At 44.2% G+C, this 17,330-nt stretch overlaps 3 protein-coding genes and 1 pseudogene across 3 annotated transcripts; 2 read left to right on the top strand and 2 right to left on the bottom strand.

Annotated features, from left to right (window-relative positions):
- Positions 1–489: 489 nt before the first annotated feature.
- LOC135637824 (probable galacturonosyltransferase-like 3) lies at positions 490–2,196 on the bottom strand. Its single transcript, XM_065150639.1, has 2 exons — positions 860–2,196; positions 490–777 (listed from the first exon to the last, which is right to left on the bottom strand). The coding sequence occupies exon 1, from the start codon at positions 2,132–2,134 to the stop codon at positions 1,097–1,099; it is 1,038 nt and encodes a 345-aa protein (XP_065006711.1). The 5' UTR covers positions 2,135–2,196; the 3' UTR covers positions 490–777; positions 860–1,096.
- Positions 2,197–4,141: 1,945 nt separating this feature from the next.
- LOC103984762 (luminal-binding protein 5-like) lies at positions 4,142–7,969 on the top strand (annotated as a pseudogene).
- A 135-nt stretch (positions 7,970–8,104) lies between these two features.
- On the top strand, positions 8,105–11,124 carry LOC135638828 (probable beta-D-xylosidase 6). Its single transcript, XM_065152290.1, has 6 exons — positions 8,105–8,960; positions 9,032–9,198; positions 9,289–9,386; positions 9,458–9,808; positions 9,893–10,309; positions 10,373–11,124. The coding sequence occupies exons 1-6, from the start codon at positions 8,256–8,258 to the stop codon at positions 10,969–10,971; spliced, it is 2,337 nt and encodes a 778-aa protein (XP_065008362.1). The 5' UTR covers positions 8,105–8,255; the 3' UTR covers positions 10,972–11,124.
- A 1,720-nt stretch (positions 11,125–12,844) lies between these two features.
- LOC103984499 (calcium uniporter protein 3, mitochondrial) lies at positions 12,845–16,379 on the bottom strand. Its single transcript, XM_009402006.3, has 2 exons — positions 15,611–16,379; positions 12,845–13,520 (listed from the first exon to the last, which is right to left on the bottom strand). The coding sequence occupies exons 1-2, from the start codon at positions 16,139–16,141 to the stop codon at positions 13,011–13,013; spliced, it is 1,041 nt and encodes a 346-aa protein (XP_009400281.2). The 5' UTR covers positions 16,142–16,379; the 3' UTR covers positions 12,845–13,010.
- Between the last annotated feature and the right edge of the window lie 951 nt (positions 16,380–17,330).

Here is a 17,330-nt window from a genome sequence, read left to right as displayed (position 1 = left end):
AAATTACGTAGTATTTTTAAAAATTAAAAATAATTATTAAATTAAAAATAAAAATTATAGACATGAACTGCTAACAACTAATCCAATTTGCAATGTGTTATTTCACTGTCTGATCGCCAAATATTAGTTTTCAGTGAGGAACAGCTTATTTTGTAAAGTAGCAGACAGTAATATTAGTTTTTCCCTGCGGCAGACCTCATCATCACCACGGCGTGTGCTTCCTTTCCAAGACAAGCTTCTGAGAGTTGGATAGTTTACTCTCAAAGACACTGTTCGTCCGTGATTCTCCTCACAGACCAACGTTAGCCGGTCATGACTTGTAATGAACAAACACGCAATTATAGGCTTCACATGCTCAGAATTCTGGGACAGGATTCACCCATCTGCATCCCGTTTCTCTAGGAAAAAGAAGAAATTTCGTCTCTTTCATCAACTTTGAGCGCCTCACATCAACTAGAATACACCAAGTACATATAAAGAACCATGCCATCGAAGAAAGAACTCGGCAACTTGCATTATGCTCTATCTTCCATGAACGACTACAAGTAAAGAACAATCTTCCTCGTTGAGCAAAGCATCACACCAGCTGTCGAGAGCTAATTTTAAGTCAGTAGATTCCTTGCCACCACCACCGGCAGCCAGCACTCGAACGCATGTATGTATGGTCCTAATCCATCCACTCCCATAAAGAGAATACCCATCCGTCGTCCCTCCACTGCAGGCTTCGCAGCTGTTGCCTGTCCCCACTCGTTCGCCATGCGTCGATGATCACCAAAACTGTAGTCATCTTTAGTTCGCTTTCTCTCTATCTAATGATTAAATGGTTTTACTCAGAAATAAAAATGAACGGAGACAGCACCGCTGATGTGACGCGGTCCTTTGTACGCGTAGCGGGCCCCGTCGCCAGCTGTTCCGTCCCCACGTCACTGGCTCTGCCTTTTCTGGGCCAATTGGCTGTCCCACCCCTCCCGGTGGGCCCCGCGCAGACCGACACGAGGAGATGACGGAACTCGGATCGGAGACAGCCGTGCCCGTGGGCCGACCCGATCGCAACGGTGAGATATCGCTGCCGCTGGAGGCGAAGGAGTTGCGGGAATTAGATGTCGGCGAAGAGGTCGTCTCGGCCGTCGCGGCGGAGGAGGTCGTAGGGGGCCCAGAGCGCGTCCAGCTGGCACGGGCGGCCGGCGTCGAGACGGAGCCACGGCTTCCCCTTGCCACTCCAGTGGAGCAGGCTCACCGGGCCCGGGTGGAGGTCCCGGCACAGACCCTCGACGTTGTCTCCCCCAAGACCGTGCTGGTTCCACCGGTGCTCCACCCCCTTGACCTCGCCGGCGAACACCAGCAGGAACGGCGGCAGCGAGCCAAGCTCGTAGATCCGTGCCTCCCGCTTCTGCACCTCCATCCAGGCCTCCAACTTCCGGGTGTACCCGCCGGCGCGCCATCGGTCGAGGTCCATGACCATGACCCCGGTGTTGAAGTAGCAGGGCGAGCGGCGGCGGTCGTTGAGGGCGTCGGGGTAGACCGGGTCAGACCAGAAGCGGTCTGTGAAGTAGGAGGTGAAGTTGGCGTGGCAGTACTCGGGGGCGGCGAGGACATGGTCCGGGGAGAGGTCGGTGGCCCAGAGGCGGGCGACGTCGTCGACGACGACGAGGTCGGAGTCGAAGTAGATGACGCGGTGGACGGAACGGGGGAGAATGTCGGCGAGGTAGATGCGAGCGTAGTTGAGGGGTTGGTCGAGGGCGCGGCGGACGGAGGAGGAGATGCGGCCGCGGACGAGGGCGGGGTCGAAACGGTACACGTCGAAGCTGAGGGAAGGGAAGGAGGCGGACACGGCGGGGCGGAAGCGGCGGGGGCGGGTGGCGAGGAAGTTGAAGGAGATGGATTCCGGGCAGGAGGAATGGCGGAGGATGGAGAGCACACCGGCGAGGGAGCCGCGGAGGTAGGTGGCATCGAGGGTCATAGCGATGTGGATGGTCGGGGCGGAGGCGCAGCCGGGCCCGTTGCGGAATGCCGGGGCCTCGCGGAAGCGAGGAAGCTCCGCCGCGGCATACAATGTCCACCCGGAGGAGAATGCGGCAGCGAGAAGGAGCGACACCGCCGCTAGGTAGGGGGAGAGAGGCATTGGTGGCGGCATTGAGAGGAGGAGGAGGAGGAGGAGACGAAGAAGCGGTGAGGATAAGATTGGGTAGATGGAAGTAATATTTATGTGACCATTAACGATAGCGAGGAGGGAATACGGAGGGTTCCGAGGAGGCCAGGCTGTATCGACGCGGTTTTGCTCTCGGGATAATTTAGAAACGTGTCGTTGCTTTGTGGCCTTTTTTTTTTTTATAGCCGAAAATTGTTATTATTTATAGGTGAAAATTATTTTAAGATAAATTCGATAAACCTTAATTACGTCCAATCATCTTCACTTAATTATTTAAAATGAACTAAAATTATTAAGAAAAAAATATATTTGATGTTCTTATCATCATATGCATGAAATCCTCCTTCGTGCTCGAACGTCTTTTCCTAATTTATCACATGAAGATTAAAGTTATTTATTTTATCACATGAAGAGTATATCCTTCTCTACGTCTATGTTATTTATTTTATTTTCTTATCTAAAGTTGAAGATGCATTTTTATAGAAGAGATAGAATATTTTATAAAGATTTCATAGGAGAGATGATTTATAATCGTAAGAATATTCTTATGAATATTTCGTAAATAGTCAATTTGTAATCGACCCAAATTATTTTTAAAATTATAAAAATATTTCATAAAAGAGTCTGTTATTAATTGATCCAAATTATGGACTCTTATCTACACATGCAAGTGATTATCAAGTTGTTTGAGTCTTTTTCCTTCCATAAGTTTTACATGGCATTTATGTATCGGGCGACTGATTAATTCTACATTTTCTATCAAAGATGATTACTCTCTGTTTTATTACAAATTTTATCTTCCCCTCTTATTTTTACAAGTTAACAAAGTAAATATTCATTGATAATATCTTTTGACATAAGCCAAAGAGGACTTTATTAATTAACTTATGACAATCTTTCTCTATTCGTATAGTATCTCCATGGACCCAAACCCATGATAATATTTTCGGTCAATCAGATAAATATAAGGTTAAATACTAATTCAACCAAAAGCTTAAGTTGCTATGTTATACATCAAACATGATATATATGTAATTCGACTTTCTTTCTTTCTTAGTCATATGAGACAATCATTTTAGCTTATCTTATATTATCTTATACATAAATATTTTTATTATCTTCCTCTTATTTAGTCTGCATCTTGCTTGGACGTACACCGCCACCGCCACCGCCGCCGCCACCGCCACCACCACCACCACCGAGTCGCATCTTGCTTGGACGTACAGGAGGAGGAACTCATTCCCACGTTCTTTAAAGCTACTATTTTTCTCTCCAGTTGCGTGTTACTTAGTTCTGCAGCTCAGAGGTCATATGATGCTCGCGCAGTCATAGCTGTCGTTAATGGCAGATGGGAACTCACTACCATTACTCTCTGCTATTTGATGCAATAGAAAGCGGAACAAGCAATGGAACATCTTTCACAAAATGGAGCTTTTAATCAACAGAAACAGAGGAGACGACTTTTTATGTCGACTTTGTTTTTCTTTTGTCAGAAACAAAAGCCTGGTCGTTGACGACTGATCTTTTTGTGTTGATTCCTGATGCACATATCGGCTTTAGTTCATGGAACAGTTGATCCGATCACAACATCTTTCTGCAGCATAGATGACAAAAGAAGAGAGCATTTGTGAAGGAAACAGACAACATAGATACGCATGAGATTGAACATGACCATCTCGGGTTCACGGGTGGAGTCAGACCGAAAGATCCGATCCAATAAGATTCCTTGTGGTTGTTGTGTGTACGTTACTTCCATCGCTTGCGTTCTTTGACTGATCAAACGGCTGCAACACGACCACGTCGGTGACAAATCATTACTACCATCCCATCCGTTCCTTGCCAAATCAGACGGCCGATAGCAACTGCTACTCCCGCGGTGCTTCAACACGGCGACTGTTGGCAGCCTCTCGATTGATCCAACCAACTGTCGAGATCATCCCAACGCAACACAGACAAATGCCCTTCTTATTGATCGGCCGAAACGAGAAGCCCGTCGCCTTTTAAATCGCGTCCGCGGTGATCTCTTTCTCACGGATCGAGGAACCACCGAAAGCTCTCGAGCGATCGGGCACGGACTTCCCCGGAGACCATTATTATGATTGTTCTAGCTTTTGATTTAAAGAGAGAGAGAGAGGCATGGATCGACCGGTTGGAATACGCGGCTCTTTGATGCTGTTAGGGCTACTGCACGCAAGTATGTTGTTGTGATTCCATTCCATGAATCCTTCTGGGTTATTGGGCTATCTGATTTGCTTTTACGTTTATTTTTTCGCTTTGGTAGTCAATTGTGGGATTAAATTGGTTTATCTCAGCTCTGGGGGAAGGATTGGTTTGTGTTGTGATGCGTTTTCTATGGGTTCTTATCCCTTCTTTGGTTGAATCTAGGATTCTGTTGGATTACATTGTACTAGTTGAGGGAAAATCTGTCCTATGAAGATCTGTAATGATGGATTCTGGATATTCAACCATGGTCGAATGATATTTCTGTCCTAAACAATATGATTAAGACCATGTGAGATTGGTATTGACTTTCGAAGAAATTTCGGGGTTAATTCTTATTCTTTTTAGAGAAGAAGAAAACGCTTCGTATATAAGTTGTCCTTTTTCTATCTTTTCGTTTTGTAGAAGTAATGAAGAGATTGAATGAATTGTATCTTTTTATGTGTACATTGCGTTCATCTCCATTTTGATATAGACACGAGTCATTTGGGTTCCTACGTCCTTTAGTTATACGTCAAGGCATTATGTTGATTGCATGTTGCATCAGCATTTTTAGTGAGTTTTCCTGTGGTGAAGAAAGTGACTTGGTAACCTTTGGGTCATTTACATTATGTAATCCTGACCCTCAACAAGTTTATAGAACATAGAAAAGCAGGATGCTCATAATGGGTATGGGATGGATGAACCAAATCCTCATAGAAAAGAAGGAAATTATAGGTGACTTGATTTTAAATGCACCACAATTTTTTTAGAAATGACTATTAAGAAATGTCAACATGTTCTCGAAAGGTTGGAATCTATTCCATTTGAAAACTAAGCTCGTGAAAAGATTTATCCTTTTCTTGTGAGATTTTGCTGTAAGGCAATGATAGAAAAAAGATATGCATGTTTGCCTAAATAGTCACCTGTTTTGCTTGTAAGACTGGAGGTCCTTGAATTAAATAGTGACATTATTGTAGAGGAATAGTGTTGCTTACCTCAAACATCTATTTGGACAGGATGTATGTATGCATTTTCGATTGCTAAACATGAAGCTACAAAGCTGGGAACTGTGATTGGGATTGATCTTGGGACAGCCTATTCCTTTGTTGGTGTTTATAAAAATGGTCATGTGGAGATCATAGTTAATGACCAAGGGAACCGAATCACACCATTGTGGGTGGCATTTACTGATACTGAAATGCTAGTAGGTGAGGCTGCCAAAAATCAGGCAGCTCTTAATGCAGAGAGAACCATTTTGATGTCAAAAGATTAATTGGAAGAAAGTAAGCTTGTTATCTTCATTATCGTCAGATGTTTTTTTTTTTATTTCTATGTTTGTCTTTATAATCTAATGTTTCATGATTTCATCACAGATTTGATGACAAAGAGGTACAAAAGGACATCAAACTTGTTCCATACAAGATAGTAAACAAAGATGGTAAGCCTTACATTCAAGTAAAAATGAAGGATGGGGAGATCAAGGTTTTCTGTCCAGAAGAGATTGGTGCCATGGTTCTAACAAAGATGAAAGAAACAGCTGAAGCATTCCTTGGAAAGAAATAAAGGATGATGTTGTGACTGTACCTGGTAATTTAATTCATAAGCACTGGTTTATATCACTGATGATTAAGCTATTACTGCAGAGATCTTTTACTAATTTTATCTTGCTGTACTGATTTGTCTTTTCCAACTACTTCAATGATGCCCAGAGGCAGGCCACCAAGGATGCTGGAATAATTGCTGGTCCGATTGTTGCAAGGATTATCAATGAACCGACTGCTGCTGCTATTGCATATGGACTTGACAAGAAGGGTGGGGAAAAGAACATCCTTGTTTTCGACCTTGGTGGTGGATGTCAGTATCTTGATAATTGATACTGGAGTTTTTGAGGTTCTAGCAACAAATGGTGATACTCATCTAGGAGGTAAAGTTCTTATTACATTAGCTAAGTAGCCTTCTGTTTGGTCATCCATTGTTTGATCACACTACTCTTGCAAGCTGATAACTTCTAACGTAAATAAAGAATATATGGGAAAAAAATACCATCTGCCTTGTCAGTCTGCCTCCTTTTGTTATCAATTGTGGAATTGGTCAAATATTAAAGAATGTTGCCTCCATATTCTGATCTGTTGCATCCTGCTCAGTCTGTAGGAGGCTTTACATGAATGTGTGTGTAGGCTTTGTGTATCAGAGAAGAGCCACCTCATCTGACTTCATAGGTGGTATTTCGTGGAAAAGAAAAACACAACTTAAGCACACAACTGTAATACACATTTGACTGTGATGTGTGGCGTTAATCTAACTCATTCCCAAGTAGCGAGTTCATACGTGTGTGATAAGAAGCATTGTCATGTATGTTTCTGATGGAAAGTTGTTCTTGATGATAGGTGAAGACTTTGATCAGAGAATAATGGAATATTTTATCAAGTTCATCAAGAAGAAGCATGGAAAGGATATCAGCACGGGCAATAGGGCACTTGGGAAGCTGAGAAGGGAGTGTGAACTTGCCAAGAGGGCCTTGAGCAATCAGCAGCAGGTCCGCGTGGAGATCGAGTCTCTATATGATGGTTTGGATTTCTCTGGGCCACTTAAATTGGCACGGTTCGAAGAATTAAACAATGTTTTGTTTAGAAAGACTTATGAGGCCTGTGAAGAAAGCTATGGAAGATGCTGAGCTGGAGAAGCACCAGATTGATGAAATTGTTCTTGTTGGTGGGAGCACCAGGATTCCCAACGTTCAGCAGCTCCTCCTGAAGTATTTCTTTGATGGGAAGGAGCCAAACAAAGGCGTGAACCCAGATGAGGCAGTTGCCTACGGTGCTGCTGTTCAAGGAAGCATTCTGAGTGGAGAGGGTGGCGATGAAACAAAAGGTAACGATCATTGGCTTAAATTCCTCGCAAATTGTTACATGCTATATTAATTTGCATAGACTGTTATTTCTACCAATTGACAAGTCTGAATCCAATGATCTGTAATCTTCTTTTGCCATGCTAATTTTTCTTTGTTTTTCTAATATTGTGATCAAATATAAATGCAGATACTTCTGCTGGATGTGGCACCACCTTACTCTTGGTATTGAGACTGTTGGTGGAGTGATGACCAAGCTAATCCCAAGGAATACTGTCATCCCAACCAAGAAATCTCATATTTTCACCACATACCAAGATCAGCAGGCTACTGTCACCATTCAGGTATGAATTTAATGGTTAAACTTAATGAAACATAAATATTCTGAAATCTAATTCCATCAATATTCTGAAATCTAATTCCTTTTGAAAGAGTTGCTTAGTAGGCTTAATGCTTTGTACAGGTGTACGAGGTGGTGTGCAATCAAATCATCTCTCTAGGTGGCAGCTCAGATGACGATGAGTCAGTCGCATGATTAGCTTTGAGTTCTGGGTTATAGTGAAGGAGAAAAATTTAGGGAGGAACTTTATGATTCTGTAACAATATGAGTACAGGGAGGAAAGGTTGATGTAGATAAGCAAGTGGATGGTGCAGGGTTGCTTCAAGTTTTCGTGCTTGGTCTTCAATTGGTTGATGTAGATAAGCATGTTCTTCACTCGTTCATGGATCGTTCCTCTTATTTGAGTAGATGTATTTTTCTTTTCCCCTTACCGAGGCATTGATCGTTGCTGCATTGTTCTTAGATATCTGAATCCAACTCTTTCAATCATGATATAATGGGTGGAGCAGATCCAGGTTGCCCAAAAGACTCGTATTTGTTTGAGCACTAACGACGCCGTCTTGCAACATCACACAAATGTAGTGTGGTGTAGTAAGCCATAACTGTACAAACTAACTACTTTTGACCCGCTGGAGTTAACTAAAGGCGTCATTTCCTACTCCGATGATAGCACTAAAGCCAACCACCGGACACGACCAAGTCAGCTTCAGATCCAGATGAGGAAGCTTCATCTGCATCGGCAATCGATCCTCCAATTCCTCCTCTGTCTCTTCACATGCTTCAGTCCACCAATCGCCTGTGACGAGCTCCCTAAGGCGGCATGCGAGCCCCCGGGCTACGCCTCCTTTCCCTTCTGCAACACCTCCCTCCCCGTCCACGCCCGCGCCCGCGCCCTCGTCTCCCTCCTCACCCTCCCGGAGAAGATCCAGCAGCTCTCCAACGGCGCCGCGGCCGTCCCCCGCCTCGGCCTCCCGGCCTACCAATGGTGGTCCGAGTCCCTCCACGGCGTCGCCTCCAACGGCCCCGGCGTTGCCTTCGGCGGCCCCGTCCGCGCCGCCACCGGCTTCCCCCAGGTCATCCTCTCCGCCGCCGCCTTCAACCGGACGCTATGGCGCGCCCTGGCTCGCGCCATCGCCGTCGAGGCCCGGGCCATGCACAACGTCGGTCAGGCCGGCCTCACCTTCTGGGCGCCCAACATCAACATCTTCCGGGACCCTCGTTGGGGCCGCGGGCAGGAGACTCCCGGCGAGGACCCCCTGGTGGCGTCCGAGTACGCCGTCCAGTACGTAAAGGGATTCCAGGGCGAGTACGACGGCGGCGGCAGCTCCAGCTCGATGATGCTCTCCGCCTGTTGCAAGCATTACACTGCTTATGATCTGGAGAAGTGGGGCAATTTTACTCGGTACACGTTCAATGCTCAGGTATGGCCGAGATAAGTGTTTGGTCTGGTCTTGTTGTTGATTGGATTGGGCATCATACTGTTCGTCATCAGGTGACAGAGCAGGACATGGAGGACACATACCAGCCTCCATTCCGGAGCTGCATCCAAGAAGGCTATGCGAGTTGCCTCATGTGTTCCTACAATCAAGTCAATGGCGTGCCCGCTTGTGCTCGAGGCGATCTTTTAGAGAGAGCTCGAAAGGAATGGGGATTCCAGGGGTAATCGATGCCCGTCCACTGTTCGATCATATCACAGACTCTTGCTCGCTCGTGCTCAATAGAGCTCACTCATTAGGGACGAAATTGCAGGTACGTGACCTCAGACTGTGATGCTGTTGCGATCATCTATGAAGACCAGAAGTACTCTGCTTCCCCTGAAGATTCCATAGCCGATGTTCTAAAAGCAGGTACCGATCCCCAAACCAAACGTTGTCTTCTCCCTCGAGATCATGTGTTGAACTGCATGCTGTTTGCGAAGGAATGGATATCAATTGCGGAACGTATATGCTTCGGTTCACCGAGTCCGCAGTGAAGATGGGGAAGGTGCAGGAGGAAGACATCGATCGCGCGCTCCTCAATCTATTCTCGGTTCAGCTGAGGCTTGGCCTCTTCGATGGCGATCGAGCCAAGAAGCGGTTTGGGCGGCTAGGACCCGACAGTATTTGCACTGCGGAGCACCGGCAGCTTGCTCTTGAAGCTGCGAGGCAGGGCATCGTCCTCCTCAAGAACGACAGAGATTTTCTGCCCCTAAGGAAGCTTGAGGTGTCTTCCTTGGCCATAATAGGCCCTGCGGCCGACGATGCGAGCATCTACGGCGGCGATTACACAGGTAGACGATGCCTCGCAATTAGCCTCATCGAGTGAATTCTCTGCATCCTGATGCAGGCAAAGTGTTTGTTCTAATTGCTCACAGGCGTTCCCTGCGACCCGATCACGTTCTTGGACGGCATCCGGTCTTATGTTCCGAGAACATCGTCCGCTCCCGGGTGCATCGACGTGCCCTGTCAATCCAAGGATGGATTCGAGGAAGCCGTGACCTCCGCCAAATTTGCAGACGTAGTCATTGTGGTTGCTGGACTCAACCTCACAGAAGAAACCGAAGACCACGATCGGGTCAGCCTCCTGCTGCCCGGCAAACAGATGGATCTCGTAAGGGCCGTCGCCGGCGCCAGTAAAGCTCCGGTCGTGCTCGTCCTCATGGGCGGTGGCCCCATAGACGTTTCCTTCGCAGCAGAAGACCCATTGGTCGCTAGCATTCTCTGGATCGGATACCCAGGTGAAGTGGGAGGGCAAGCGCTCGCAGAGGCTCTCTTCGGCGACGCCAACCCAGGTGAATCCATCACTTGCATGTTCCATGGACACCATGAATGCTGACAGTCTTCGTCCGAAACAGGTGGGCGGTTGCCGGTGACATGGTACCCAGAATCCTTCACCGACGTCCCCATGAACGACATGAACATGAGAGCTGATCCCTCGCGAGGCTATCCTGGGCGAACCTATCGATTCTACACAGGCAAAGCGGTCTATGAATTCGGCGACGGGTTGAGTTACTCGAGCTACTCCTACAAGTTCTTGCGGGCGCCTCAAAGGATTAGGCTGTCAGGATCATCTGCCGAGAGTTACATCGACAGGGAGCCTCCATACGGGACGAAGGATGGACGCGATTTCCTGGGAGTCGAGGAGGTCTCGTCTTGTGATGCACTGAGATTTCGTGTGCAGGTGTCTGTCGTCAACAAGGGCGATGTGGACGGCAGCCATGCTGTGTTGCTGTTCTGGAGACCGAGGGCGATCGGCGAAGGCTCGCCGCGGAAACAGTTGATTGGATTCGAGCGCGTGCATGCAACAGCTGGTGGGGAAGCGGAAGCTGAGATCGTGGTTGACCCATGCAAGCATCTGAGCGTAGTGAATGAGAAGGGGAGGCGGCTGCTGCCTCTGGGAGCTCAGGTTCTGACGCTGGGGGATTTGGAGCACCAGTTGCTTCTTGAGGCCTAAATATGGGAGGCGAATAAGAGATTGAACGTAGAAGTGGGTCAGATATTTGTTAATGATTTATGAAGGCAATTACCGGATACAGATTAATTGACCTTATTAATTTGATGAGCCTCGACCACTTGCATAAAAGATTTAAGTCCAATATTAGGTTCATTCAAATATTGTATGTTGAAATATATATATATATATATATATATATATATATATATATATATATATATATGTATGTATGTATGTATGTATATGTATGTATATGTATGTATATGTATATGTATACATATACATGTGCTTCTTGTGCGAGGTCATTTTCGCTATAACCTTGTGCTTCTTCTTTGGTTGGTTATTACTGTCATGATGGTTAGATCGAGATAGATCCAACACCTCTACCGATGGCTTACGGGAGGTTATTATGATTGAATCGAGCTCCGTCGCACTCAACAAAGAGCTAAGATCCTTTCTCTTCAAAGCGTGTAGATTCATGCTTATAGAAGATTCAAATCATAAAGCTGAAGATCGAAAAAAAAGATAAAGTAAAACGAGAGAAAGTTCGGATCGTATCCGAGGAGTTGGGCTCAGACCCGCTTCGATCAATCACTTCTCATCTATCTTTTGTATTACCTCGAAAAGAAGAAAACCTTGTCCGATAAAAAGGAAAGAGTATAATCAATACAACATACTAATTGAGTTAGGTTGAACCCCGAATTTTAATTTGAACTCGCGAGGAAGAGATGGGCTTGGAAAAAATATTACTGTCCTTAGGTAATAATCACTCTTTTTTATATATATAATCGAAAACAAGACGATAAAAGACGAAGGGAGAAATCCTAAGAGACATGTCATGCTGAAAGGTTTCCTTCACATAATACGATTTGAGACATGCCACGGCGAAGATGCACCTAATGGTTCGTCTATCTTTCACGTGCCTCTGACGGCCTGACAACCACGTAAAACTGATACGTCTCCTTCACACGTCAGACTGGAATACTCAGAAGCGACAAAAGCATGGCCGTCTTTTGGCGTCTAGCACGAAGAAAGATCGGAAGGCCAGCCTTCCTTATTCGGTGTCGTGAAATGATTGGCCAACACGGAGCTTACTGTGACGGTACGCTACTTCCTACCCAGAAGCGCTTTCCGGATGGTGATGCTTATCTGATTGATGTGAATTCAATGATCGATCTTTTCCTATTAATCGATATTAAAAACGATGGAAAAAAAATACTTGTCAGATTTATTATGTTTGTGAGCTAAGAAGTTAATGCCTAAATTTTCCCAACAGTTCATGAAAATATGGGAATAAGGATTACTCCAATCAGATACAGTTTTGCTTATTTCAACAAAGATTCGACTACCTTTTTCTTTATCTCGAATAATTGTCCTATTTTCATTAGATTATTATTTTTTAATAAATATAAAGTATTAAACAAAGGTAAACGATTGAGATGGATGCTTGTAATTTGCACTCATATGACACTTTGGAAGTGGAACAAAATGTAGAGACGCTACCAAATGTTGTTACATATGCTCTATATGGTAATGGAAAAAATATACATATAACACATGTAATGGAATGAAAGAAAAAAAAATCAAATAATCTAATGAGCAGACAAGGCTGGAAAATGGGCACTGGTAGCTGCTGCTGCTGCTGCTGTGTGATTCCATCCCAAGCATCGGCATCAGACATGATAACAACAACAATTTGCTGCAGACCTACAAACTAAACCGTAAATAAGAGCAACAATTTGCTGCAGACTAGGAACCGAAACCGTATTCAACACAAAGTTTGCCTGCAACCGAAGAAGTTTACGTCTAATGTTAATTAGACAAGCAAAATAAATAGCAATCTTCAGGTCAGCTGCTTCGATATTGTGTGGCATGATCATAAATTCATGTCAGTGTCCATCGAATTCCATTGATTATTATCACGATACAATTGTATATGTTTCTCAGTAAATTCTTAGGCCGCAAAAAATTGTGAGATCAGAACATCTCCTTTCTCTGGTTAGCTTGGTTTATTTCCTTACCATCACCTACAGCATAAATCACTGTGATGACCCAATCAGTGATGGGCTCTTCACATGGCAATGGCAATAGGAAGGGGATGTGAAGTCGAGGTGTGGTAGCAGCGGTGGCGGCAGAGGGCGCAGGAAAGATTGGCTGAGCTCATTGAAGCGACTCAAGTCAAAATTCTGAGATTCCATGAGGCGCTTCTGCTTGGTGGCAAAGCGGCTTGCGAAGTAGCCCTTGAACGAGGGTTCCTTGTAGCTCCTGAGGAAGAAGGCGTAGCGGGCCAAGAAGTAGACGGAGGTGAGATAGAAGCAAATTGGTTCCATCACATCCCACGACAGCTCCCAGAAAGTGACCCTCATCAAAGCAGCTGTGCCTGCCAACATGAATCCCAGCCCACACTGCAGCTCCTTCCTGACTTGATTTGCCGCTCTCTGATCGATCTCTGCTTTCGTCTCTTCCATCTTCCTCAATTCTTCTCTACATTGATCGTAGTGATGATGGCTCAATGACGATGGGATCATATTCTCAATTGCTTTGGCAACCTGCAGTTTATGAAGGGGCAGCCAAAAGAAATACAAAAGACTCACTCTTCATCTCAATTAACTAGTTTCCATGATGTTATGCAGAATCTATCATTCCAGTGGTCCAGAGATTAAAATAAATGTACATATGTTGAGAAAAGATTATGACGAGATGCCAAATGAAAAAACTAACAAATGTTCTCTAAATTCTATGCTTAACAAAATCTAACATGAAACTTGTATCATTCCAGTGTTCCATAGATCAGAACAAAATTATAATGAGAAAGGATGATGATGAGATTCCTAATTCGAACCAAGATTGCAGTATCAAATAACAAACTGATAAAAGTGGTAAGTTCCGCGATTGAACAAATATCCCTATATGCAAATGGTTATCACACAAGTAAAATGGAGTTTCTCTCCTTCTAGTGGTCCATAGATCATGATTTAGACAAGAAGGTTATGAAAAGAATGCTAATTCGAACAAACTGAAAAAAGTTTAAGTTCAGAGTTTATGCTTTACACTGCCCTCTTGCCGCAAATGGTTATCAGTTACGTAACATGAACTTTCTATCATTTCAGTGGCTCATAGATCACGGCAAAATCAAGATGAAAACAAATACAACAGGAGCCCTAATTTTGAACAAAAATTGAAGCTTAAAATAACAAGCTGATAAAAGTTATAAATTCTATGCTTAACCCCTTCCAAGAAGGTTAACAGTTAAGTAATATGAAGTTCTATTGGCGCACATATGATGTCCAATTGCACACGTCTGATAATATACATATGGTCCATAGATCACAATAAAATTATGATTTAAGTTCTAAGTTCTATCCTTAACAAATTCCCCTAACTGCAAAGCCTTATCAGTTTGAGGCTAATACCATTTTAGTGGTTCATAGACCACGATAGAGTTCACATAGAAAATGTATTATCAACAAGACTCCTAATTCCAACCAAGATTGCTACTTCAAATAACAAACTAATAAAAGTTGAGTTCTAAATCGCAAACAAAAAAAACCTTACCACAAAAGGTTATCAGTTAAGAAACATGAAGTTTCTATCGCTGACATAGTCCATAAATAACAACAAAATCAAAATGAAAAGCAGTTATAAGAACCTTATTTTCAACCAAGATTGGAGCTTTAAATAACAAGCTGGATAAAAGTTTTAAATTCTATGCTTAAAAAAATTTCCTTGCTGCAAGGTTGTCATTTTTCATTAATTCTTTTGGCACACATCTAATGTCTATTTTTATGTGTGTGTGTGTGTGCACACACACACACTTGGATCCTCTACATCATATCCAATGTCGTATATCTAAAAAATAAGAAATTTAAAAAATAAAAGAAAAGAAAAGAGGTAAACTATATACTCCAATTCCATAAAAATTCATTAAGGCCCCTCATTCCATAATTTTTTTGGAAAATGAAGAATGTGAATATCAAATTCTTTTGCCTTAGATCTCCCAAGCTATGCAACAATTATTTCATAAAATGCACCCGTTCCTATTCAAATTAGAACTGATAGCTATACAGAACTGGAGAATAGAAAATTAAATGCACGAATAAGAAATCTTAACCAGTTCTTTTAAGATTAAGGGCTACTTTGTAACATGAAGTCGAATGCAAGATGTTAGGATGTCTGGTGTGTGTCAATGGTCGAATCATTATTTGTATGATGAAAATACGAAATTGTTATTTGTATGATGAAAATATGAAATTGTGCATAATTTTTTTCTTTTTCTTTCTTCCTGAAGGTTTTCTTTTTCTCTAGATCAAGAAGATTTTTTTGCTCCAATATTTTTTTTTTTCTTTTGTGCCGATCTAACTCCAGTATACCACAGGGATTTCCCCCCCAAAAAAATCTTAATAAAACAGTCTGCAGCAGTTGTAATGCCACCAATCTCCTGTTTTTAACCCCATCCTTTTTGTTCCTGCTGAAAGAGAGACATAGAAAACCCGGAGAAAAACTTGATCAGACCTCCATTCATTTCACAGAAACAACCTCCGAACTCAGACAAATTCCATAAATGTAATAACACAACAAAAATAAAAAAAGAAAATTAATTTAACGGAACAAAAAAGAAGGAATTACTATAAGTTAATACCTCTTCGGGCCTCAGAAAGACGACGTTGCCAAGAACTAGTACGATTCCCGACTTGTCGAGGGATCGCGCAATCTCCAATCCCTGCTCGCCATTCGAGGCCTCGCAGCAAATCCGGACGAAGTCCGTGTACGGGACACAGCTCTCGCCCGTCGCCACCAACCTCGCCCGCGCCGCAGCCACCTGTGACGCTCTCACCACCTTCCTCACCTCCTCCAACGACACACTCTTCTCCTCCTCCGCCTCCGACTCCCCCTCCGTCACCGCGATTGGCTTCGGCGGCGGCGGCGGCGGCGGGAGGAGCCCGTCGAGGCGGATCCTGTCCGGGCACAGGCAGCGCATCCGCTCCGCGATCCGGTCGCCCCCGAAGGGCATCGCGGAGCGGTCCGGCGGCAGTGCCGGCTGGAAGAAAGGCCGCTTCTGGAGGAAGGAGGATCGGCGGGGTGGCGAGGGGCGGCTGGCCGGAGCGGGCGCGGTGGACGGGCAGAGGAGAGAGGCGAATCGCCGGGCGAGGGTCTTGCGGAGGGCCGCCATTAGATCAAGGCAAGGGATCGGGAAACGTTCGAGTCCGAACCAACAAGGCTTCTTCTTCGAGTCGATCGGAACTAATGGGAAGGAGGCTTAAATAGACGGTCGATAAGGGATGATGACGATAAATTGGCGATACAAAGGAGGCCGCCAATCCGATTTAGAAAAGGAAACGATCACCTTTTTTATGGGGTTTCCCCCTTTTACTTCTTCCTTCTCGGCGATGGCGATGACACGATGTTGGAACCAACCGCCCACAAAATTGGATCGCATGTTGCTCGTTGCTTAATATTATGTGGCCATTAACGCCGTACATAACACACATCAAACAAAATCACAATAATGTTCTCATTATTTTTTGACTGACCTCTTCACCTCATAACAAAGGGCCCGATGGCAGTTCAGTTGTAATTTTCGCCACATATTCTTCTTGTGGGTCGTGCCTCAATCCGTGACTTACGTGGCGTCTCCGCCTCCTGGAATGACGACATGCACGGCTGGCCATTACCGCTGAAATATAAATATATATATATATATATGGGTTTTTTTGAGAATATAAATGAACGTTTAATGATCAGCTAATGCCAACTGGCATAAGATCAATAGGAGTTGGCAATGAGCAGTCATCGGCGAGGGCGATGTTACCGTTGCTCCATTTGGAATTCGCTTTCTTACTTTGTCGATATTATTTTTGATGATATTTCGAGTTCTCGATAAATATATTTGCTACTTTAAATTACGTTAACATTTTAATTATATTTAAAATAAATCTTGGCACCTTTCGCCGACACCACCGAAAAATAATAATAATAATTCCTTCCAATAAAAAAGGGGGGGGGGGAGGGTTTGATCACCGACGCAATGAACGGCAATTAGTATTAGTAGTTAGTGATTGATTTGATTGGAGTGACGATTCGGGCTGCTTCTGTTTCGGACGACGCGGCGATGAGTCATGTGTTCCCGTTTATACGCTTAATTATGTAGCACGTGATGACGACACGACACCACATGCTTATCTTGTTGGGTTATCGGCTCATAATTTTCTGGAGAGTGGGTTTGGTGTTTGCTGTGACGGTGCTGACTGGGTTGGGTGCCTACCGAAACATATCGATGACAAATTAATGATAGGTGACAGAATTTTTCTCCAATTTATTTTTGTTTTGATGTTCTAAAAGATAAGAATGCTAATTTGTTG

Source organism: Musa acuminata, chromosome BXJ3-5 (assembly GCF_036884655.1).
Source record: "Musa acuminata AAA Group cultivar baxijiao chromosome BXJ3-5, Cavendish_Baxijiao_AAA, whole genome shotgun sequence".
Classification (NCBI taxonomy): Eukaryota; Viridiplantae; Streptophyta; class Magnoliopsida; order Zingiberales; family Musaceae; genus Musa; species Musa acuminata.
This window is presented reverse-complemented; position numbering and strand designations above follow the sequence as displayed.

What these genes read in the sequence shown, in the direction of transcription:
- LOC135637824 (XM_065150639.1), bottom strand. Translation starts at nt 2,134, where the DNA reads ATGCCGCCACCAATGCCTCTCTCCCCCTACCTAGCGGCGGTGTCGCTC.
- LOC103984499 (XM_009402006.3), bottom strand. Translation starts at nt 16,141, where the DNA reads ATGGCGGCCCTCCGCAAGACCCTCGCCCGGCGATTCGCCTCTCTCCTC. An exon ending in TCTTTCTGAGGCCCGAAGAG is followed by an intron (nt 13,521 to 15,610) that starts GTATTAACTTAT and finishes CATAAACTGCAG; the next exon opens with GTTGCCAAAGCAATTGAGAA.
- LOC135638828 (XM_065152290.1), top strand. Translation starts at nt 8,256, where the DNA reads ATGAGGAAGCTTCATCTGCATCGGCAATCGATCCTCCAATTCCTCCTC. An exon ending in GGTACACGTTCAATGCTCAG is followed by an intron (nt 8,961 to 9,031) that starts GTATGGCCGAGA and finishes GTTCGTCATCAG; the next exon opens with GTGACAGAGCAGGACATGGA. An exon ending in AAGGAATGGGGATTCCAGGG is followed by an intron (nt 9,199 to 9,288) that starts GTAATCGATGCC and finishes ACGAAATTGCAG; the next exon opens with GTACGTGACCTCAGACTGTG.